Source organism: Camellia sinensis, chromosome 15 (assembly GCF_055761805.1).
Source record: "Camellia sinensis isolate YWXY chromosome 15, ASM5576180v1, whole genome shotgun sequence".
Taxonomy (NCBI): domain Eukaryota; kingdom Viridiplantae; phylum Streptophyta; class Magnoliopsida; order Ericales; family Theaceae; genus Camellia; species Camellia sinensis.
The window spans coordinates 141,366,200-141,392,058 of NC_138975.1; the positions used below are offsets into that span (position 1 = coordinate 141,366,200).

General features: G+C 37.9%; 2 protein-coding genes across 2 annotated transcripts in view; both read right to left on the reverse strand.

Annotated features, from left to right (window-relative positions):
• Positions 1-12,233: 12,233 nt before the first annotated feature.
• LOC145813462 (PKS-NRPS hybrid synthetase cheA-like) lies at positions 12,234-15,160 on the reverse strand. The gene is made up of 3 exons (XM_082908892.1): positions 14,904-15,160; positions 13,634-14,820; positions 12,234-13,554 (listed from the first exon to the last, which is right to left on the reverse strand). Exons 1-3 carry the CDS (start codon positions 15,018-15,020, stop codon positions 12,339-12,341), a joined length of 2,520 nt encoding a protein of 839 aa, XP_082765018.1. The 5' UTR covers positions 15,021-15,160; the 3' UTR covers positions 12,234-12,338.
• Positions 15,161-16,999: 1,839 nt separating this feature from the next.
• Positions 17,000-25,859, reverse strand: part of LOC145813463 (uncharacterized) — a 30,026-nt gene continuing 21,166 nt past the window's right edge. Inside the window, exons 7-11 of the mRNA XM_082908893.1 lie at positions 24,636-24,765; positions 23,941-24,101; positions 18,725-18,801; positions 18,477-18,579; positions 17,000-17,591 (exon numbers count right to left, since the gene is read on the reverse strand). Coding sequence (XP_082765019.1) covers positions 17,408-17,591; positions 18,477-18,579; positions 18,725-18,801; positions 23,941-24,101; positions 24,636-24,765 — 655 coding nt within the window. The 3' untranslated portion in view covers positions 17,000-17,407. The remainder of the gene's footprint in view (positions 17,592-18,476; positions 18,580-18,724; positions 18,802-23,940; positions 24,102-24,635; positions 24,766-25,859) is intronic.

Sequence of the window (25,859 nt, forward strand, 5' to 3'; positions counted from 1 at the left end):
ATTTTTAGAAAATTTTATTTTTTGTTTTTTTAATGTTTTCAATGATTTTTTTTAATATTTTAAGTAATTGTTTTTAATTTTTAAAAACACCTAGTATAAATATACTTAAAAAGTATAATATTTGTGAAATTTGTTTTTTAAAAAATACAAAAGTTTAGTATTTTTTTAATTTATATTTTTGTGTATTTATTAATTTTTTAAAATATTTTTTAAAAAATATTTTACTATTTAAATACATCTAAGGAAGGTTCATTTAAAAAAATAAAAAAAAATTGCTTAAATTTAAAAAATATTTACTAAAAATAAAAAAATACGAAAAATAAAAAATTCAATTTTTAAAAAATTGAATTGAGAAAATTGAAACCAAATACACTAATTCTCTCGAAAAGTAGAGATTAAGGCCTCGTTTTAGAACATGTTATTTTAGTAATTTTTTAGCTTTTTGGCTAAAATGTGATGTAAAAAAAATTAATATGTTTGAGATGACTTTTTGGCTTTTTACGAAAATATGTGTAAAAAGTAGAGAGGAAATTGAATCTTTGACTTTTTGGTATGGATTGTAAACTTTTTAATTTTTTTAATAACTTTTTGACTAAAAAAATCACTTGTCAAATAAGGCCTAAGACTATATTTGGGATTTAAATACATCTAAGGAAGGTTCATTTAAAAAAATAAAAAAAATTGCTTAAATTTAAAAAATATTTACTAAAAATAATAAAATACGAAAAATAAAAAATTCAATTTTTAAAAAATTGAATTGAGAAAATTGAAACTAAACACACTATAATTCTCTCGAAAAGTTTGAGATGACTTTTTGGCTTTTTACAAAAATATGTGTAAAAAGTAGAGAGAAAATTGAATCTTTGACTTTTTGGTATGGGTTGTTAGCTTTTTGATTTTTTTAGTAACTTTTTGACTAAAAAAGTCACTATATTTGGGGTTTAATAATTACACTAAGATCTTCATAACTATTAATAAGTTCACATCCTTTTCCGTTGTACCCAAAAAAAAAAAAAAAAAACAGTTCACCTCCTCCCATTCTATGAATTTGTATATTTTGACTTCTTAAATTATAAAATGTATCATTTTCATCCTCTCCATAAGATGACATTTATACAGTTTTATAGTTGAAAAGGACAATTTATACAAATTTATAAATGAGAAGGTAAATTAATATTTGCTCACAGTTGAAGAGGTCATTGAATAAATAAACCTATATCTTATCCAAATCCTGTTTGAGTAATATTAGAGATCATTAAAACAATCTCTCAACAATTAACAGTTCACCTCATTGAGAATAAGTTTAGAGAGAGCGAACCTTTCCTATCTCGGAAGCTTTGTCCATTAACTCGTCCTATAATTATTTATCCGAGTTCATGCCATGGAATTCAAATTGCCCTTACCTTGTGTTTGGTTGAGGAATTTGAGGAGAGACTTGGAAAGAAAAATAAAAAAGGAAGGTGAAATATGAATAAAACATACTTACATTTCACCTGTTTTCACACACTTTTTCCTTTTTTCTTTTCAAATCTCTCCTCAAATTCTCTAACCAAACACAGCATTGAGGGAACACTGCAATTTCATAATATTTGTAACTGATTGAAGATGGGGCAGGTACTTGCAAAGATATTTTGCAGATGATAAAAAGGGATCGTTGAGAGTTGAAAAATTGTATATATGATGCAAATAATAAAGGACTTGGCTCTAGCTAAGGTGGTCCTCCTAACTTCCAACTGTGTAGAGCATATTAATGGTGGTGGTGGGTCAAGTACATGTGAATGGGTCTGATTTTCTTGTGCTGTAGGGCTTATGGCTTAAAACTTGTGATTGGGTATCCAAAGCTGGAGGAGCTCCAAAGTTGATTCTCTCCATCTCTCTTGCTGGGTTTGATTTGAAAAAGATTGGATGAAGTAAGGAAATCAAAGCTAGACAGGTCACCAATAGTGCCCATTTCTCCAAAGGTGACTATGGTATGTTTGGCAGGTTGGTTTAAAACTATTTTAGTCACAAAAAAATAAAGTAAAAGGTGGTTTGAGATGTTTTAAATAAGTATATTTTTTAATTTTTTTATAAAAAAATGTGTAGAAAAGTAAAGAAAGTAAATAGAAAAATAGAGAGGAAATGTTGATAGATGTGACCCAAATAAGTATATGTATGTAAAAAAGTATATTTTTTTTAGTGCATGCCAAATAGTGCTTAAGTTAAAAAGTTAATAAAATAAAATGTCATGTCTAAATCATAATCATTTTATTTTTTCTCTTACAAAAATATATAATAAAAAAAATTTATTCCAAATAAGGCTTTTTAACTCTCAAGCTAAAATGGTCAAAAAAAAAATTAAAAAATTAAAAAATCAACTCACATCCTAAACGAAGATAAGATAAGGATTCTTATGATTTTTTTGAATCGATGTTGTTATAGGACAAGAAATGACTTTGTATAGAATTAAAATTAAAAGATGGGAGCTTTTTTGATAAATCCATTTTCTAAGAGCTTTATTCCATCCAACCCATATTTTTTTTTACTATTCCATTAGGTCCAATTTGAGATAAGAAGACCAAAATACCCTTTTCATCTACTTATGTTCCATTTAGTTCACATTATTTTCTTATATTTCAATAAGTCTTATGGGTGACATAATTACCAAAATACCCTTAATGTGAATGTTCACACCGTCAACGTAAATGTTCATATCGTCAATGTGTAGGGGCCCGGCCCATGTCGATCCTCGTGGGTGCCCGGAAAAATTCAAGTCGAGTCGGGCCGGGCCGGCCCACAGGCCAAAAAAATAGGCCCAGCTCGGCCTGTTGATAATATGAATATTCACATTGACAAGTTAACATTCACATTGATAGGAGTGTAAAATTGGCCTGCGGCCCGTGGGCGGCCCGAAACCGGCCCGCCGCCCGGGGCGGGCCCGGACCGGCCTGTTCACAATGTGAATATTCACGTTTACATATCAACATTAACAATTACATCGACAAGAGTATAAAATTGGCCCATAACCGTTGGCAGCCCGAAGCCCGGGCCCGGGTCGGGGCGGGCCCGGCCCGGCTCGTTGACAATGTGAATATTCACATTGATATGTTAACATTCACATTGATAGGAACGTAAAATTAGCCCGCGGCCTGTGGCCGGCCCGAAACCCGCCCGCGACTCGTGGGCTGCCCTGGGCGGGCCCGGCCCGACCCGTTGATAATGTGAATATTCACATTGACATATTAACATTCACATTGATAAGAGTATAAAATTAGCCCGCGCCCCATGGCTGCTCGAAACTAGCCCACGGCCCGTGGGCGGCCCGAGGTGGGCCCGGCCCAGCCTGTTGACAATGTGAATATTCACATTGATATGTTAACATTCACATTGACAAGAGTATAAAATTGACTCGCGTCCCATGGGCGGCACGAAGCCCGTGGGCGGCGCGGGGCGAGCCCGGTCCGACCCGTTGACAATGTGAATATTCACATTGACATATTAACATTCATATTGATAGGAGTGTAAAATTGGCCCGTGGCCCGTGGGCTGCCCGAAACCCGCCCGCTGCCTAGGGCGGGCCCGGCCCGGCTCGTTGACACTGTGAATATTCACATTGACATATTGACATTAACATTGATAAGAGTGTAAAATTGGCCCGTGACCCGTGAGCAGCCCGAAGCCCAGCCCCGGGCCGGGGCGGGCCCGACCCGTTGACAACGTGAATATTCACATTGACATATTAACATTCACATTGATAAGAGTGTAACATTAGCCCGTGCCCCGTGGCTGCCCGAAATAAGCCCATAGCCCGTGGGCGGCCCGAGGCGGGCCCGGCCTGGCCTGTTGACAATGTGAATATTCACATTGACATGTTAACATTCACATTGATAAGAGTGTAAAATTGACTTGCGTCCCACGGGCGGCCTGAAGCCCGTGGGTGGCTCGGGTTTGGGTCCGGGCCTACCCCAGGCCGCGGACGAGCTTCGAGCAGCGGACAAATTTTACACTCCTATTAATGTTAATGTTAACATGTCAATGTGAATATTCACATTGTCACGGGTCGGGCCAAGCCCGCCTCGAGCTGCGATCAGGCTTCGAGCCGCCCACGGGCTGCGGGCCAATTTTACACTCCTATCAATGTGAATGTTAACATGTCAATGTGAATATTCACATTGCCAACGAGCCGGGCCTGCCCCGGCCTGAGGTCAGGCTTCGGGCTGCACACGGGTCACGGGCCAATTGTACACACTTATTAATATGAATGTTAACATATCAATGTGAATATTCACATTGTCAACAGGCCGGGCCGGGCCCGCCCCGGGCCACCCACGGGCCGTGGGCGGGTTTCGGGCAGCCACGGGGCGTGGGCTAATTTTACACTCCTATTAATGTGCATGTTAACATGTCAATATGAATATTCACATTGTCACGAGTCGGGCCAAGCCCGCCTCGGGCTGCAGTCGGGCTTCGGGCTGCCCACGGGCTGCGGGCCAATTTTACACTCTTAATGTTAACATGTCAATGTGAATATTTACATTGTCAACAGGTCGGGCCAGGCCGGGCCGGGCCCGCTCCGGGCAACGGGCGGGCTTTTGGCCGTCCATGGGCCGCGGGCCAATTTTATACTCTTATTAATGTGAATGTTAACATGTCAATGTGAATATTCACATTGTCAACGGGCCGGACCGGGCCCGCCCCGGGCCGCCCATGGGCCGCGGGCGGGTTTCGCGCCACCACGGGACGGGGGCCAATTTTACACTCCTATTAATGTGAATGTTAACATGTCAATGTAAATATTCACATTGTCAACGGGCCAGGCCGGGTTGGCCTGCCCTGGACTGCTGTCCAGTTTTATACTCTTATCAATGTGAATGTTAACATGTCAATGTGAACATTCACATTGTCAATAGGCAGGGCCGGGCCCGCCCACGGCCCGTGGGCGGGTTTCAGGCAGCCATGAGGTGCGGGCTAATTTTACACTTCTATCAATGTGAATGTTAACATGTCAATGTGAATATTCACATTGTCAACGGGCCATGCCGGGCCCGCCCCGAGCCGCGGGCGGGCTTTTGGCCGCCCATGGGCCGCGGCCCAATTTTATACTCTTATCAATGTGAATGTTAACATGTCAATGTGAATATTCACATTGTCAATGGGCCGGACCAGGCCCGGCCCGGGCCGCCCATGGGCCGCAGGCGAGTTTCGCGCTGTCACGGGACGGGGGCCAATTTTACACTCCTATTAATGTGAATGTTAACATGTCAATGTGAATATTCACATTGTCAACGGGCCGAGCCGGGTCGGGCCCGCCCTGGGCTGCTGTCCAGTTTTATACTATTATCAATGTGAATGTTAACATGTCAATGTGAACATTCACATTGTCAATAGGCCGGGCCGGGCCCACCCACGGGCCGTGGGCGAGTTTTGGGCAGCCACGAGGCGCGGGCTAATTTTATACTCCTATCAATGTGAATGTTAACATGTCAATGTGAATATTCACATTGTCAACGGGCCGGGCCGGGCCCGCCCCGGGCCACAGGCGGGCTTTTGGCCGCCCATGGGCCGCGGCCCAATTTTATGCTCTTATCAATGTGAATGTTAACATGTCAATGTGAATATTCACATTGTCGACGGGCCGGACCGGGACCGCCCCGGGCTGGTTATGGGTCGCGGGCGTGTTTCGCCCCGTCACGGGATGGGGGTCAATTTTACACTTCTATTAATGTGAATGTTAATATGTCAATGTGAATATTCACATTGTCAACGGGCTGGGCCCGCCCCGGCTCGCGGCCGGGTTTCGGGCCGCCCGCGGGCCAATTTTACATTCCTACTAATGTGAATTTTAAAATATGAATGTTCATATCATTAAATTGCTAATTGTTCAAAAAATATTTATAAGGGTATCAAAATTAAATTAAGGGCATCAGTGTCCAAGAAAATAGTGTAAATCAAGAAAATGGACTTTATGGAATAAAATTATACATATATGGGACTAAATGGGTTAAAAAATTTCTTCATAGACTTCTTGAGTTAAAACACTTCTAAATTGACCTTATCAATAAAAATCCCTTAAAAGATATGCAAAACGTAAAATGTGCGACTAGGATTAATTTTGTGTTATATGAGTCATGTTCAAAATGCATCTAAACTACACAATATACTTTTTTTTAATATTTTTATTCTATGTACGTAACACTGTTATAGAACAATACGTTAACGACGTACACACATGTGTTTTTTTTTTTATTTTAAATAGTACGTAATCAAATAATTCAAATTTTAAAATGATATTAAAATATTATATTTTTTTAGGGCAAATTATCTATACCTTCCTTGAGGTTTAACTAAATTACAAATTCTCTCTTGAAGTTTCAAAAATTATATTCTGCTTCCGAAGTTTATATTCGCATAATAATTCAACCCCTACCGTTAACTAAATGTTAAGAATAGTTAGCTGACATCACCAAAACATAAATTGATGGACGATATTGCTCCTACTAAAATCCTTTTAATAAATCAACAAAATTTACAAAAGAATTACGTTAGATAAAAAAAAAAAATTGGAACCATGTTTGATTTGTTTTTTAGAAAAAAATTTCAGAATTTAAAAAAATAAAATAAAAACAAATTTAATAAAAATAAATATGAAAAATACATAATTTGTAAAAGTTATTTCTAACCATAAAAAGATAAAATTATATTAAAATAATAATAATTTTTTATTTTTTATTTCTTAACCAAATTAATTTTTAATTTTTTTTAAAAAAAAATTCTAAAAATCAAACCAAACGTATTCTAAGTATTTTTTGACAAGTCATTTCTTGTGTTTTTAACTTATTTAATTATTTGTTAATTTATGATATTTTTACCATTTGATCCACTACAACATATAAGAGTTTTGAGACCAAATTTTTTTATCTCTAAAAGTGAAAATTTTGTTATAAAAGATATTTATGGACTAATTTCTATCGTCGCGAGGATAGTTGTTAAAAGGTCGCCCTAAAAGTCAAAAATAAGGCATGTGGTGATAAAATTTTGAAAATGTCAATAATAAATAGACTTTTGGGGACAAAATAATTTGGCCTCAAAATGATTTATTTTTTGAGACAAAAAATTTGATACCAAAAAGATAATAATTAATCACCAATGTTCAATTTTCGTTGTAAAAATATAATGACGACATTTTTCGCAATAAAAATATTTGGTCTCCTAAAAATAATTGTCTCTAAATTTTGGTTTCTAAAATCTTAATTTTTTGTAGTGTGATAAGTGTTTTTTTTTTAATTTTAATTTTGCATTTCATAACTTATTTTAAATGATAATTTAGCTAAACCTTAGGGGAGAATCTGTAATTTAGCTAAACCTCAAGGGAGTGTAGGTAATTTGTCCTTATTTGTCAAAATGGCATTTTAGTCAATTTATGATATCCGTTAACGACGTTAATTGCGATAAGCCGGAATGTAATTTTTGAAACCTCAATAGAGAATCTGTAATTTCATTAAATTTCAAGAGATGTAGGTAATTTGCCCCTTTTTTTAAGCAATACACCCAACAACGATGCAATTTCATTTTAGGGCAAATTACATACACTTCCCTCGAGGTTTATCTAAATTACAGATACCCCCTGAGGTTTCGAAAATTACAGATACCCTCTTGAGATTTATATTTTCATAACAAATTGCCTCCTGAGGTTTATATTTTCATAACAATTTGCCCCCTAATTTGTTATGCAAATATAACATTCAGGGGGTATCTATAATTTCTCAAACCTCAGGGGTATCTGTAATTTTGTTAAACCTCGAGGGGGTATATGTAATTTGCCCTTTATTTTAACTTTAAATTTAGACCTTTAAATTATGGGTTCTTTTGGGATGTGAGTTAATTTTTTAACTTTTTGATTATTTTAGTTTAGGGCTAGGAAGTCTCATTTGAGATAGACTTTTTGGCTTTTCTAACTTTTGTAAAAGAAAAAATGAAATGATTATGATTTAGATGTGACATTTTGGGGTGTTTTGGAAAGATTGTTAAAAACTGACTCCTATTTTTATTTATTTATTTATTTTTGACTTTTTAGCTTTTTTTGTGAGAGAAAAAATAGGTTAAAAGTTGAGAAGTGGTTTTTAACTCACTTCTCAAAATAGGCCTTTGTTATATACACTTTTTAACTTATTTTATTTTTTTATGACTAAAATAACCTTTTAATCTCAAATTTTGGTATGCCAAACGAGTGCTACCATAAGATGGATAAATTACAAATACACCTCCTGAGGTTTGCTTAAAATACGAATTGCCCCTTGAAATTTGAAAAATTACAAATACCTCCCTGTTAGAATTTTTTATTTAACAGAATTAATTAAAAAAGTAAAATTTCTAACTGTTAATCCATAAAATAATAAAATTATCTGCATTATTAATTGAAATAAAATTTTAATATTATTAAAAACTATTAATTAACTTGATAATTTATTAATAAAAGGATCTATTTGTTATGAAATTAGAAATCTTAAGCGACATAATATAATTTCTAAAATCATAAAGAATATTTTATAATTTAAATAAATCTCAAGAGATGTATTTGTAATTTATGCTCATAAGATCAATGCAAAGACATCCGTGAGGGGTGTTTTGAGAAGATGATAAAAAGTTGATTTTTGACTTTTTACCAAGTTTTTTGGCTTTTTTAAAAATTGATTTGAGAAGTTGATAAAAAGTTACTTTTTTGCTTTTTTGTATAATATTTATTTATTATGTCACATCACATTAAAATGACTAAAATATCTCACCAAATTTAAAAAATTTACTTTTTAACCCATGTGATTGTTTGTACAATATGTAATTTCATGGAAGGTAATCATGTAAATTCACCATTTGCGTTGTTGTCCCTTCCCAAATCAACGGGAGCTTCTATATACACACACCCTTTCCTCTCTATACAAATCTTTCTTAATACACACACTAAAAAAATAAATCCTAATATATTTGACTCACTACACACACCTATCATTCCACATATACCCCCAAATGTAAATCATACACACACACCCCCTCTCTCACACACACACCCGTGAGACCCCTCACACACACACACACACCCATCTGAGAACCCCTCTCACACACACACCCATCTCTCACACTCTCCACCGTTCCTCCCCAAAAGCTTTATCCATCCATTTGTGTCATTGAAGTTTTGGCATTGAAGGGCATTGAAGAGCATTGAAATTTTCACATTTTAGGTTAGTTTATACAGATTATAATCTTCTCATTCCTATTTTATTTGTAATGTAGGGTTAATTTTTACCATTTTCGAAATTTTCAGTCCACTGTGATTGCCGTGTTTCATTCGGAACTGGTTATTCGAAATTTTTGTTTTTGTTCGGTAGTAGAGTTCCGAAATTTCTGCTTCCATTCGGCACTATAGTTCCGAAAATATTGACTTGGTTCGGTTTTCAAGTGCCGAAAATAATTTTTTTTTTCGGTTTTCAACTTCCGAATATGAGCTATAATTTCGGACAACAACTTCCGAACAGAACAGGTATTTTCGGACGACAACAACTTCCGAACAGAAAATATATATATATTTTTTTCCTTCTAACACTTAATTAAAACACTTAATTATAACACTCACTACACACACTCTCATTAATTTTACACACACTCTCATTATAATTTAAAACACTTATTATTTACACACACACTCTCATTAATTTTGCACACACACTCATTACACACACACTTATATTTTAAAACACTCTCATTAATTTTACACACACTATGTTTATTTACACACACACTCATTACACACACTTAGTATTTTTTGCAGATAATATGGATTCTGAATATCAACAACGTGTCCCACCTACTGCTTCAAATAGACGACGTCGTGAATTGGATGTAGACCATCAACGGGGACGAGGGCGTGGGCGAGGACGAGGTCAAGGTCGTGGTCGAGGTCGTGATCCAGTTTCGGTAGAATATGATATTCCCAGTGCCAGTCAAAGTGGGGGCCGAAGCCAAAGACGAGTTGAAGGTTATGATATGCCTGACATTGGTGTGGAGGATACCTCTTTACCTGATTCTCCTCCTGTCCAGGAAGAGTACCTTACACATGCTTTTCCAGGTGGACCGAATGATCCGTCAATACTGCGGAGTTTCAATAGTCATGTGGCTGCAGCTATTTGGCACGGGGAGGTAAACATTCCTCAGTAAAACTGAAATTCATTTGTGTATAAGTTTTTTTTTTTTTTTTTTTTTTTTTGTGTGTTGTATGGTAGTTTGTAATGAGATATCATTTGTGTTGTAGGAATGAGGGCCCCTAAAGTGTCATAATCACTCTTCCAAGATCCTTGCATGGCCATGGTGGTTAGTAGAGAACAACACCAGATTCAAAGCCATTATTGAGCAGTCTGGACTGTCACAGTTAGCTCGTTGCACTTATCGGTTCGTCAACAAGCTTCTAGTCTCATGTTTTGTTGAGAGATGGCAACCTGAGACGAACATATTTCACATGACAGTTAGTGAGATGACCTTGACCCTGGATGATGTTGGCACTATTCTTGGCCTTCCCATTGTAGGCAAATCAGTCAGCATACCAGATGTGACAGATCATCATGGAGTTACATTACTCGTTTATGGCTTGGGGATTACTGAACGTGTAGCATATGAAGAGGTTTCTTCTGTTGGTGGCAATTCAGTCAGGCTTGAATGGTTGCGAAGTCAGTTTGGTGGTGTCACAGATTCAGACCCCGAGGAGGCTATACAGTGTGTTGCAAGAGCTTATTTATTGTTTCTGTTGGGATGTACACTCTTCAGTGACAAGAGTGGCGGCAGGGTTCCCGTTGTTTACCTCGGCTTGTTGATGGATTTGGGATCCATACATACTTATGCCTGGGGTGCTGCTGCATTAGCATTTTTATATCGACAATTGGGGTTTGCTAGCCGGTCTGGGGTTAAGCAGATGGGTGGTTATATGACTCTTTTGGAGGCGTGGATTTATGAGCACTTCCGAGCATTCCAACCTCATCAGAACATGGGCTACAATGAAGACATGCCACATGTGTACCATTGGGCATCTAGGAGAGAGGCGGGTTCCTCCATTGACCATTTGAAATCTTTTCGAGCCGAGCTTGACAGTTTAGTAGCTACTGATGTAAGTTTACTCATCCTGCGATAATTTTAAGACTTCCATTTATCTTACCCTTTATGTACTTTAATGCAAAAACACTTTTACGTTTACAGGTTATTTGGGATCCATACCACAGCTGCAGAGACCGGCATCCATGTAACTCGGTTACGTTCTACCATGGATGCTTAAAGTGCTTAGACGTTGTCGAACCCTATCATCCAGATAGAGTTTTGAGGCAGTTTGGAAGGGTTCAAACCATCCCAGATGCACCGCTAGCTCCTAGTCGTGGTGCACGAGGCAACATATCTGCACGATATACCGTCATGTACAGATACTTGGATAGGATGTGGGAGGCTTGGGATAACCATGTGTTGTCTGCGCAACGGAGGAGCACACCAGTTCGTCAGCCTTGGCAATGTGTACCGGGTTACATGGATTGGTATAAGAATATCACGCACCTATATGTCGAGCACACTGATGAACCGCGTGTCCATGACCATCAGGATTTCAGTGAACATGCGGATGTAATCTATTATCCTCTCTGATGCACATGTAACTTACTTTTTTTTTTTATTTTGATATGTTCCCTAAAATGTGATATTATTTTCACATGCAGCGTATTGCACATGCACTATAGATTTCACATCTTATTATTGACGCTGGTTATCAGGAGGGGATTCGCCATCCTTATCGACTTTACCAGGCTATCGAGAGTATGACACATGTTCTTGAAGGTCAGCACATTGACGAAGCTGGACCTAGTTCTGCTGAACCTAGTTCTGCTGGAGTTCGCTTTCCATCTTCGACATTGACATACAGTCGTAGGCCTAGGCGTAGGCATACAGCTGATTCGTGACATGTTATGTTGTTACATGTTATTTTGTTAGTTGATGAATATTGTTTGGTGTTTTTTGTAAGATGACATTGTTGTAATGGTAACAGTGGTTAATATTTTCTTATTAGAATGGAATGGCAACAATGGTATTGTAATGACATTGTAATGACCTTTTATTATTAGAATGGAATGGTAACAATGGTCGTTGATTTTGTAAATGATATTTTCTTATTACAATGGAATGGTAACAATGGTCGATAACATTCAATCCACATTGCAAAACATAACACATCAACATAAAAAACACATCCATTAATTTCTTCCATAATTGTAACATTGTCAAATGCATACATGTGTCATGCGACATCAACAACATCAAAAGTCTCTCAAGTAGCTACATTATCATGAATAATGTCCTTGAAATGTTGAATGCGACGCACATATGCATTCAAGTTGAGGTACTGGCACGGTTCTAAGAGGTAAAAAGGTGAGACATTGCTGTAAAGACAAGTGGTATAACACAAGATTGTAGCACGATGCAACAAGATGGCCCATGTCTGGCATAGTCATCCAATGTGAGTATCCAGGATTGTCTTCAAAGTATGACAATATGCTTGTCAATTCTTCAAACCTTTCATAGGACCCATAAAGTGTAATGTATTCCTCTTTGTGTGTGTGCAGCTCACCCAATAGGTCACGCCTAACCTGAGCCCAATCATCTTCTGTATGACCAATTGAAGCAGCTATAGCCCTGAAACCACAATTCCCATCTGCAGCTACATCCTTGACAAACTTAATATATGGTTTTAACCCAGTAGGGAAAGCATCAACATATGCACCAGGTTTCACTGTTCTAGTAATGTATGCCTTCCCTTTCGGGTTCACCTTCTCCTTTCCCTTAACAGGTCGCTTCGTCTTGGTTTGCAGAGTAGAAGCTAATGTAGTGATTTGAGTGTCCCTAGGTGAGAAGGAATCATGTCCAGATTGCACTAACTCAAATGCACACGGGTCACGACGGGTAGAAACATTGATCTTCTTATGATCCCGAGGACGTGTTTTGGGCTTCACCTCCGGCTCAACAAGAAAAGTGCTTTCCGGATATACAATCTCTTTCAACTTCTTCAAAAGCTCCAATCGCATGGTTCTATCACTTTCATTAAACTTGTTGACAAACAACTCTACTTCTGCATGACAAGTCACCTCTGTTTCCTCTTCTTTCTTGCATATGGAGATATGAAGTTGCCTCCACTGTGACTGTATGGTAGCAAGTGGTATAGGACGTTCTTGTCTGATGTAGTCAGCAATCTCATGGGCGCAAGGTAAACCATGAGTGTGGCGAAGGACGCATCCACAAGCTTCAACATCAATACCAACGGAATTGGCTCTTTTACTCTCGACAAGCAAATACTCCAATGCAGAAATAGACACATTCCCCCGTAGCTCCCTGAATTGAGAAGGTTTAAATTGATGTTGCACAACAGTTAGACTTTTCTCAAATGAAGCCTTGATATCAGTGTGTTGCAACTCAAGCAGACTGTGTATTTTCTCAAATGATGCCTGAAATGAGACTTGACATGAACCCAATTGTCTTTTAAGTTTTGCATGTGCACTCTCAGCCCTGTTCAATTCAATGTAAGTCAAGTTAAAATCAAGTACATGGCAGTTATTAATAACATATTCAACAAAAGTGATGTTACCGGTTCGTTGTAACATTGCCACAATGCATACACGTGTCTGTCCATGCCGCCACAAATTTGTCCTTGTAAGGAACCAACCAAGTATCCATGACATATTTGACTGCATCAGGATAACTACTGAATTCCTTAAGTAATGATTTAAGACGCTCCTCGTATTGAATTTCAGAAGATGAATACACTACAGAGTTCCACTCATGGTTGAACTTCTCCCATTTTTGCTGTGTCTCAAACATTTTCTTGCATTTGGTCAACACATTCTTACTGATATGCCAACGACATAATAAATGTCTGGCACTCGGGAATATCTTCTGTATGGCATTCATCAAGGCTAGCTCTCTGTCAGTAACAATAACTGTTGGCACAACAAACCCATCCATGACATCACGTAATGTGGCTAACACCCACGCATAGTTATCGACCCTCTCATACTGTAAGTATGCAAAAGCTACAGAGAATGTCATTTCAGTTGATGTCACTCCCACAATTTCAAGAAGAGGAAGCCGATATCTGTTGGTTTTATATGTGCAATCCATAATTAATATACGTGGGAAAGACCGAAATAAGTCCAAACTGGTAGGATGTGCCCAAAACAAGTCTGTCACAGTCATCGTGGACTCTTCAGACCGATGGCGCTCAATGTAATTATACTTGGCCAATTCACCCAATAAGTGTTGCATCTGTGATCTTCCAGCTCTCTGTACCACCCTGTTTCGATGGCGTACATTGTAAATGGTTTTAAGTGTGCTTACATTGAGGGCATCTCGCTGTTTCAAGGTTACTAGGATTTCTTTTGGCCGAACGATGCTCTTTGACATATCCATTAACAATGCTTTCTCATCCTTTGATAGCCTCCCCGCATATGAATGTCCCTCAAGGTGCTCTGCAGGTGGATGATTATGCAATCCGCATACTACAGTCAATGTCCATTCATCATATGTGGTAAACCTGTGAGCCCTCATATCAAAAGGACAACCACACTTCTTCGTATCGGTTATTCTTGATGTATTGTTGCCATCATGTTTTAACTTCTTTGTTGCTCTATATTGGCCACTCCTCTCACAAGCATGATACATCATGGGTCTTTTTTTCCCTCCACCATAGTCTGATGTTTTGATTACAATGACCAAACCATTTCTCTTTCCAACTTCACGTACCCAGTTGAGCAATTCATCCTTACTTTTGAATACCTACAAAGTTAAATAAATATTATCAAACATTTACATTTGGTGAGCAATTCAAAACATAATCGTTATAATTTCGTAGACTGAACCTGTTCAGTTGTGAAATGAGTGGTGTAATCTAACACAAAATTCGCGCAAACCTGACTTCCTTGAGTTGACACATATTCCTGCATGTTTTGTATAACATTACAAATTTTTAATGGCATTATAAAGATTAATTTGCAATTTGAAACTGTAAATTTGGTATGCAGTTTGCAAATTTGGAATATAAAATGGAAAAAAAAAAAATTTTACTTCATTCGGAAGTAGTTGTCCGAATTTTTTTTCAAATTTCGGAAGTTGAATGTTGTATAAGTTAACATTTTTCGGACAACAACTTCCGAATTTGTACATATTTTTCGGACAACAACTTCCGAAATTTATCACTTTATTCGGACATCAACTTCTGAAAATACATAATTATTTCGGTAGTACATTTCCGAACAAAATAACAAAATTCGGCTCTGGTTATCCGAACGACGCTGCGAAAAAAAAAAAAATTAAACTCACATTTCCTTCGCTCTGCGTCACATGAATACTTATTTGCTGATTTTCAGAAGACAAATCCTCCATCACAAATAAGTAATGAAGAATGAGGAAGACAGCTTGTGGAAGGAGTGTGGAGCTTGTGCAAGGAGTGTACACTAATGAAGAATGGAGTAACTTTGGAGCTCTGGTATGGAGTAACGTGTGTGTGTGTGGATCATTTAGCAAAATGAGGAAGCAGAGGCATTGCAACGTCCGTGTGTGTATTGAGAGGATGTGTGTTTATTTGAATTGTGTGAGATGTCTATAATGGTAATTTTATTTAGGGATAAAATTGTAATAAAAATAAAATTCATTAAGTGTGTGCAAAGAGTGGAATTGGTGTGTGCAAATAGAGGCTCCCCAAATCAACCTATTTGCTTTTTTATGCTGCTTCTTATTTTTTTGAAATGCTGCAAAACGCAGCTTCTTGCCAAGTTTCCAAAAGGCCACAAAATTCAAATCCTGTATGCAATTTTTTGAACTCTGACTATATCAATATACGGGTACGGAATTTAGAATTAATGATTCAATCACATCACATTATAACATCAAATTATGACTCACCAAGTTGTTAAAATTATGATATAATTTAATTAATTATAATTTTAAACAGCATAACAAAAAAGAAGAAAAATTCCAACTTGTGATTTCAAAATGGGTTTTGTTTTAGCTCTGGGTTTTGTTTTGTCCACTTCTCTCTTATCTTATTCAAAACAGTTTTTGGAGTTTGTTTTCGGAAAAGATACAAAGTAGAGAGTATGATCAAATCAAACAAAGTTTTAAAACAACTTGTCAGACAATGGACCAAAAAAATTTCCATTCCTGACAAATGAATGGTCCAACATGTTTATTTCTAAAATAATCTCAACAATGGAAAAATAAAATAAAATGTCCCATAAAAAATGGTAAGAGAAATTGAAGTTGAACCATGTGTTGTGAGAGAGAAATTAGATGACCCAAAAAGAGAACCTACACAAACCACACAAAAATACCAAAACAAGTCCAGATTTTAAAAAATTATGAATCTTCTCTCAGACATATAATTTAGAGAAATAAGATTTGCATCAAACTTAAAATCAAATCTGACGTCTGAACCAAAAATAGTAACAGGTACCACTCATTATCTTTTAAACATATCAAAATATCATCAAGTGGTTTGGGCTTTGTTAACTTTATTTATAAAAATGACATTTATACTCTTAGAAATATGAAAAATATTTAGTAACCCAAATTTTTGTGACTCGAATGTGTCAAAACGACGTCGTTTTACACTCAAAATGTCATTTTTAGTGTTTCAAGCCATGATTTTTCGGGCCACCTAACATTATTGTAAAAAAATACAACATTCACCACGAACTTAGAAGTTTTTTCTAGTGATCACCACTATTTCTACCACCAAATTCATTCCCACCACCAACTCCATTTTTGTAACGTTCCTCCACCAAAACCCAACATAATTTTTATTTGCAAATTAATCTTCTAACCCATTTTAAATCTTGAACTAATTTTGTTCCCAAATTAATCTTTAAACCCAAGCATTGAGATTCCTGCTACTAACTGTACAGGTGAAGAAGAAATATAAAAGGACCACACACCCAACCACCATCATCACACTCAATTAAAACCTGTAATTTGACTCAAAAATAGATATAAATATATACATATATGTATCAGTATACAACTCACCTATGTAAATATATATATATATATATATATATTGAAAGAGAGTATGTATGTATGTAACGAGAGATAAAACAACTAAAAATCATGTATGTATGTATGTATGCATGCATGCATGTATATACATGCAGCCTTTCCATTCGCCGAGTACACCTACCCCCCCTTGACTAACATTTTTATATCAGCTTTCTTTCATTCACCACATTTTGACAAGAAAATAAGAAAGACACAGAAGATCATGTATGTATCTCTCAATCACATAAATTTTCCTCCAACAAAAGACGGAGCCGTACAGCCTTTAATGATGTTCTTGTGTAGTATAGTATAGTTTACAAGGATGATGGCATCATTTTTTCCGTCGTTTTGGTTGCAGTGATGTACAGTAACCAAGTTTTCTCACCATGGTAAAGATACATGTTGCCATAAAAACAATAGAGATGGAGATCATGAATGCAGAACTTGGCCTGATACACCTCAACATTGACGTTTCTACACTAACAGATCCAAATCCATTCCCAGATTGCCTTCGACTGTAAATCAAACAATATTTAAAATAGGCTAAACTTATCAACAAAGCTGAGGCTTATGCATAATTTAATCTTCAAAGAATAACTAAGGAACTGCTAATGAACATATGAAATTGAGAAACATTCATGGAATTTTTTTTTATCGGGGTGGGCTGGGGAGGGGAAGGCGATGGGCTGGGGATGGGGATGGGGATGGAGATGGGAATGGAGAGGGTGTCGGGAGTGACAGGGATGGGGAAATTTGCATCTATGAAGTGGGTTTTTTTGCTGTGCCAATGGGCTCTCTCTCTCTGTCTTACAAATTTGATGGTGGGTTTTTTCACAACTGGCTGCTGCTTGTATAATGGTGGCAGGGCTACGGGTTTGGAGGTGGTGGTGGTAGGAGGGGGGGGGGGGGTTTGTTGGTTGTTGGTGGTGGGGCTGCGGGTTGTGGGGAAGTGTGATGAATCGATGATGGAAGTTTCCAAGTGGTTAATGGTTGGCGGGGGGGTCAAGCAAGAAGGGTGGTGGCAGCAATGGAAGTTGGTGGTGGGATGTTTTGGCGGTGATGGCGGATGGTAGCAGTGGCAACCAATCACTGGAAATAGGGAAGGTACGTGGTTGTAATGAATTTAACATTTTGCCCCCAGATATATGGCGTGTGAGACTCACATGGTTATTTTCTGTTAAAAATCTAACTGAAATTATCGATTTGTGACACAATAAAAAAATCAATGATAAAATCGAGCCAATTGAAATTACAGGGATAATTGACACAAGGGACAAACTATAGGGATTACTAGTGTAATTTATCCTCTCTTTTTTTCCCCCTTCAATGAAGCATTTATACACATCTAGAAATGGAGAGGCAAAAACATCAAAAAAAAAAAAGGAACAAGTGAAACATACCCCAAGAAGTCCTTGAATGAGTTCCACAAAGATGCAACACGTTTGCTCCCATGGCTTAAAGCATCCTTTAGTTTTTGATCGTCAAAGTCACCTTTTGGTGTCCCTGAGAGAGTAAAAAGGCAAACAAAAATTAAATGAAGGATATTGATAACCAAAACAATCCCTTCAAACAATCAAACCAACCATTTGCAAACATTCCTCCTTAAATAATTTTACTTAGTAGTGCTAAGGTGAATAGGAAATAATACCCATGGATGGAACAGAATGGCGATTGCGCGATGCCCTGAGCGAAGCCAACTTTTCAACTAGTGCACGTTCCTCATCACTGGCATTACCATGAACCAAGTACAGTCACGACTGGATGTCCAAATAATGACACAAAACAATAATCTACTAATAATAAATTAATACTATCCATAAGAAATAATAGATATCAAACAGCAAATGATGATACATCCCAGAGGCCTAAATTGGACCAACTCAAACACACTAAAATGTCACATTTTTTTCCAAACATTTTCATCTTTGATGATTTTTTATTTTTTATTTTTTTTACATTTGTGCTAAAAATTTTACTTTTCAAGTTGTCTAGTCTAGAAGAGTCCAAAAAGTTTTTTAAAAAATCAAAAAAAAACAAAAACAAAAAAAATTTATTTCCTCTTTTTTTTTTCTTTTTTTTTTTTTTTTTTAACTATAGACAGAAAAAAAAAAAAATTAAAAAAAAAAAAAAAACCAAGAAGGAAGCTGCTGAAAAAGCAATCCCCAAACTCCACCTAAGTCAGCCATATCTTAAATAATAGCCAATGAGTTCCTCAATTCTTTTCTGTTTTTCTTTCTTTTTTTGATCAGTAGTTGCTCTGTCAAAATTTATGCCCTTTAACGTCACAACAACATTAAGAACAGAGTCCTTGAAGGATGCAACAAAATGAATATATTCAACTGAGCTAGAAATTTTAAAATATATCTCAAGGATGCAATTTGCATATAACACCCAGCAGTAATCAATGCAAGATGGTTTGAAACATATTGGACTCGTGAATGGATTTTAGATCACATACACCACTCTACCTTTGTATTGCAAAATGTCCTAGATTTCAGAAATGTTGTACTGACCTTGTTGGACTCAGAATCTTAAAACAAAGAAAAACTTTTCGATATTAAGTTCAGACAACAATTAGTAAACAAATGGGATCTCCTTGCAAGAGGTGTTCTGACATTCTACAAGCCCTGAACTTGAACTTGGTATTTATTGATATGTCACTTGTTTCAGAAAATAAATATGCTTCACAAGACAGATTATCATTTTGATGGTATCTTGCTATTAGTAATACGAATATAAATTAAAAAAAAGGCCCAATTAATACCCATTAATGGGTGTTTGGGAGGGGTTAGATTGGGAACATACCTAACCTTTGGCATAAATGCACAAAGTGGTTGCCCTCAAACTAACCTCAAGGATAGTAGGCTAAGGTTTTAACCACTTAACCAATGATTACCCCTTAATAGTAATATGGATATTGATGCAAAATTGGAAAAGAGTATATAAAGCATTACATTAACAGAGTTTTCATATGTTCACACAATCAGAGGCACCAGTTAAAAACATCACAGGAAAGGTTAATTCAACAATTGTTGGCCGGTGAATACACTCTGACCAAAGCTTGGAAAGTATGAAAGTCAAATGTTAGAAATTGATGTATTATTATTGATTGATGTATTACAAGATTGTTGTATATATTTTGTATATTACAAGCTATTATATAGGAGAGGATTTGGGAGTAGGTGAGGTAGGTGAGTGGTGGTAGTGGATGGTAGTGGAGGTGGTGGGTGGTAGTGGAGATGGTAGGTGGAGTTGGTGGTGTGGTAATTTACACAATTTACAATTTACATTAACAGCCCCCCTCAAACTCAAGGAGGATAGGAACTAACCAACTTGAGTTTGAAGAGAGTAACAAAACAGAAAAATAAACTGATAAATAAAATAAAACAGGATAGGAGACACGGTATGGTCGTGTCAGACCGTTGTAGCAGACAGTTTATGGGGTCATATCGGACCGTTGTAGCAGACAATTTACGGGGTCATGTCGGACCGTTGTAGCAGACACTGTGTGGTCGTGCCAGACCGATGTAGAAGACAGTTTACGGGGTCATGTCGGACCGTTGTAGCAGGACAGTTTATGGGGTCATGTCGGACCGTTGTAGAAGACAGTTTACGGGGTCATGTCGGACCGATATAGCAGGACAATTTACGGGGTCATGTCGGACCGTTGTAGCAGACAGTTTACGGGGTCATGTCGGACCGTTGTAGCAGACACTGTGTGGTCGTGTCAGACCGATGTAGAAGACAGTTTATGGGGTCATGTCGGACCGATGTAGAAGACAGTTTACGGGGTCATGTTGGACCGTTGTAAAAGCTGACCGGAATCAATGTCGGGACAGTTTATGGGGTCATGTCGGACCGATGTAGAAGCTGACCGGAATCAATGTCGGGACAGTTTACGGGGTCATGTCGGACCAATGTAGAAGGACAGTTTACGGGGTCATGTCGGACCGATGTAGAAGACAGTTTATGGGGTCATGTCGGACCGATGTAGAAGACAGTTTATGGGGTCATGTCGGACCGTTGTAGCAGACACTGTGTGGTCGTGTCAGACCGATGTAGAAGACAGTTTATGGGGTCATGTCGGACCGATGTAGAAGACAGTTTATGGGGTCATGTCGGACCGTTGTAGCAGAGGTTGTGGTGGTGCACCAAGGGGGCGACTTAGGGAGTGCGCCATGAGCGACTTATACATGATACTGTGTATAACCCCCCCTCAAACTCAAATAGGTGTGAAGATAGAAACCTATTTGAGGTTGAAACAAAGGGATTGATAAAGCTGACCGGTGTAGAAGACACTGTATGAGTGTGTATATAGGCTGCCCAAAAAAAATATACATGGATGTAGATATCGAGCCCTCAAAAGTCGTGCCCTCAAAAGGTGTGCCCAATCTGTCAAAAGGCGTGCCATCAAAAGGCGTGCCCGATGCATCAAAAGGCGTGCCAGATATGATGGCGAGGCACGTGAGTGCTTTGGCTGGCGTGCCCGTTTGTCTGGCGTCAAGAGGCGCGCGATGCGCGTGGCTGCCTCGGCTATTTAACCAAGACAGAGCCTGAGGCCGAGGCAGAAGCAAGAAACCTGCGAAATCCTCTGTAAAACTCTTCGTTGTGCTGAGAGAGAGAGGCTGTAACACTGTTGTGCTGAGAGAGAGAGTCTGTAACACTCTGTTACGAGAGAAAATGGCTTCGTCGTCCCGTGGTCTGCTGACTCTCTTTCCCGACCTCAACGAGTCAACAAGAGAGATAACGGGTGCGGTGTCCCGTGAACCTCAACCAAACACCACTGGGTTTGCTCCGTTGAACTTTCCGATGCAGTCGGTGGAGCAAAAAATGGTAGTGCAAACGGATGTGGAGGCTAATCAGTATACTTTGAAGGCATGTGTGGAGTCCATGACGGCGGTCACAAACTTGTCGCACCGGCTGCAGAGTAGGACAAATGAGGTGCAGCAGTTAAACTCCCAGCTGGCTTTGCTCCAACGCATGTATAAGGATGCGCGAGCAGAGATAAGCGTGCTAAGGGCAGAAAACAAGGAGCTGAAGCGGAAGGCCACCGTGATGTTCCGATTTGGAGGGCCGCCATATGCTGCAGTGGAGGAGCAGGGAGTAGTGATCATGCCCAGTGGAGTGGGAAACACAGAGGCAACACCGGCAAGGGCCGCCCAGGACGGAGGCAAAAAGAAGAGACCCGTAGCAGAGTAGAGAAGAAAAATCCCACTGTGGTGGGTGTGGTTGATTTGTTTGTGTTTGTGTTTTTTTTTTTTTTTTTGATGTAAAATGGTGAACGGGGTGAGCCCCGACATGAATAAAAGGAGGTTGGTGTGCAAGTCGTCTTCGGCTGTTTTTTTTTTTTTTTTTCATTCAAAAAAAAATAAATAAATAAAGAAAGAAATAAAGAAAATAAAAGAAAGAAAGTGGAGTGCAAAAGGTGGATACTGCCAGTGAAAAACATGAGGGTAGTAAGGAGACCATTTTTTGTTTTTTTTTTTTTAATAATAATAAAAAAATGAGACCACTGGGGTGGGCGTGTGAATAAAAAAAAAAAAAAAAAAAATGAGACCACATGCGGTGTGTGAGTGGGTGGTCTGTGGCAATGGAGTGCTGGGTGTTGAAAAACTGTGTAGTTTTTTTTTTTTTTTTTTTTTTTAATAATAATAAAAAAAGGAGACCACTGTAGTGTTTTGTTTAATAATAACAATAATAGTAATATAGTAAGGGAAAGCATGTGTGGGTTCTGAATGCGGTCCGAAAAATAATAATAAGAAAAAAAAAAAAAAAAAGGAAAAGAATAGTGAGTGGGGAACAGGAGTGGGTTATGGGTTGGAGAATCGCAGCTGGGATGGGGATGATGGGTTCTCTGCCACTCCTCATGTAAGCATGAACTGATTCGGGTTGTTGGAGAACCAGTCTAGGTGTTAGTGGAGTTGGCAAATCCGTGTGGGTCTATTAGAAGGCAAAAACGCAGCATCATTTTGTTTACTCTCTCCCTCTTTATCCACATCCTCCAAGCCATCCTCAATCGGCTCCTCCGTAAACCCCCATCATCAACAAGCTTCAAGACACCTTCGCTCCCATCAGCGGTGGCAGCGAGCTTCCGAAGATTGAGTTGCCTCAGGTGGCGGTGCTGATCTGCTGCGTGGTGGTACTGGTGTGGCGGCGATCGGCCGGCCAGAAGTCTTCCAAGGTGGCCGAGCCTTTGAAACCTCTGACGGTGACGACGGATCCGGAGCCGGAATCGGAGGTCGATGACGGAAAGACGAAGGTTGTCATCTTCTTTGGCACACAGACTGGTACCGCAGAAGGATTCGCCAAGGCACTTGCTGAGGAAGGTAAAGCGAGATACGAAAAAGGCAATATGAGCATTTCAACAAGATAGCAAAAATCGTGGATGAGGTCCTTGATGTAGCAGGTTGTGCTGTCTGTGTTTTGTGCACTCAGTAGGTTGAAGAAAGGAAATTTCAAGGTATGTGTAGAAAATTTTAGCAGATTAGGTTGAGGTCCGGCGGGCGGCCAAGGCGAGGTTGCCGCCCGCCGGTGAAGCGAAAAATACTAAGTTCTTAACTTAGCTCTGATACCATGTTAGAAATTGATGTATTATTATTGATTGATGTATTACAAGATTGTTGTATATATTTTGTATATTACAAGCTATTATATAGGAGAGGATTTGGGAGTAGGTGAGGTAGGTGAGTGGTGGTAGTGGATGGTAGTGGAGGTGGTGGGTGGTAGTGGAGATGGTAGGTGGAGTTGGTGGTGTGGTAATTTACACAATTTACAATTTACATTAACATCAAACTACAGCAAAAAATTTATAATAAAAAAAGTCTCCCAAAAAAAAGTGAATAGAATTTTTATAGGTACTCAAACCTGATATCTTTTGGGATCTGAACACTCACTATAAAGTGATGATCACCTCGCCTAGAAGGTTTATTAATATCTGGAACTCCCATGTGTGACATTTTTAATGTATCTCCCGGTTGAATCCCAGAAGGAATCTGAAGATCTCTCAAACCCTCGACAGTTTCCACCTGGAGTTGTTATTTCTATCATCAAACAACATATAAAACCAAAGTAATTTAAAAGCAAACAGTTATGCTTCCTTAGGATATATCATGATGATTCATGATTCATAACACCGCTTGCACTTGTTAAAAAAAAAAAAACACAGAAAATTGATAAATAATAAGACCTTGGTTGAAACCAATATAATATTATTTGAACAATTAAAGTTTGGTTGAAATTCACTCTCACAAGATGATTTGGAATGCAATAGTGCCAATGGGATACTTGAAGATAAACAAAGATCATTTTAATTCAGAATCTCAGCATAACAACTTATTACTGATTTTTATTCTTTAAATTTTCTGGGAATAAAGTAATATAACAAGGAATCTAACTTTAATATCCAGGTGCATTCTCATGTTCTCAGAATGTATCCAATTTAACTGAAACAGCAAAACTTGACAACCAGATACAATTGTTTATGATGATTGCTAATAAAGAAATAAAAGCTTGAGAAGAAGCATGCCAAAACTTTGTCCATGTCTGAGAATCATAATTACCTTCATAACAGTCCCTAGTATTGCCTCTGTATAATCAAGATTAACCTTTGAGTAAAGATTGAGACCATCTCTCTGAATACCATGTTTTTCATCAACATGGAGGACTAAATAGAGATCACCGGCCATGCCCCTGCGCAAAGAATTCTAGTATCACCATTTGTTTTGAGAAAGAATATTCAGGTTTCCCTTAGACTATGTTTGGTTCATGGATTTGGGAAGGGATTTGGAAAGGTAGGTGAAATGTGAATAAAATATAACTACATTTTACCTACGTTTCACATATTTTTTCCATTTCCCTTTCTAAATCCCTCACCAAATCCTTGAACCAAACACAGCCTTACTATGACCTAAAACAAGAAAAGAGAAATATAATGCAAATTGTATAATATATTAATATGCAGTTTTTTTTTCATAACTCGGTATTATTAATATGCAATTTAACTTTAGGAAGAAAAAAAAAGTCCATAAAGTTAGAAATAAACTTTTCCTGCAATGCACTGGCATAGTTTTCCATTTTTGTGATTAGCATGTGATCCAGAGTCCCCAACTCACTAAAGAAACCAAATGAGAAGCTAAAAATACCAAAAAAGCTAAACATGTCAATGAACATTTAATGACATAAGCAAAAAAAAATACAATAACAAGATGAAAAAACTAAAAAATGATGAGAGAGAGAGAGGATAACTTCAGAAAATTGAAGTGTGTAGATGTTTTGGTAACATGATGAAGATGTTAGATAGGGAATAATATTGTTTCCTTATCTTTTGATTTTATTTCTCTCCTTAATTGATGTAATGGGCTGGCCCGTAATTTATGCTTTGTGGCACTTGTGTAATTACTTATTATTATCTATTTAACAAAATAGCTTAGCTTTTTTTCCTTGATGGGACTTCTGTCTCATTGTCAAAATATGAACCATTGGATTGAACTTAATCCAAGGGCTCACAATGTCACACTCTCCATTTTCAACCCACACCCTCTCTCTCTCTCTCACTCTCTCATATCTCTTTGTTTCTGGTTTCTGATTTCAAATTTTGAAATCAGACCCCCCTTCTCTCTCTCTCTCTCTCCATCAGATGTGCTACCTTGTCGGAGCCCAACCCTCGCTGGTGACGGAACCCCAAACCCCCTATTAGTCTCTTCATCTTCTCTCTTCCTCCCTCCTCTCCGCTATCCTAATCGTCATATTCTCTCTTTCGACCGAATGGGGCCACTATATATATG

Bases quoted from the DNA above. Each gene is read 5' to 3' on its own strand.
- LOC145813462 (XM_082908892.1), bottom strand. From the start codon at position 15,020: ATGCCATTAAAAATTTGTAATGTTATACAAAACATGCAGGAATATGTG. The intron at 14,821-14,903 runs GTTCAGTCTACG...TTAACTTTGTAG, and splicing joins CTCATTTCACAACTGAACAG to GTATTCAAAAGTAAGGATGA. The intron at 13,555-13,633 runs GTAACATCACTT...TGAATTGAACAG, and splicing joins GGCAATGTTACAACGAACCG to GGCTGAGAGTGCACATGCAA.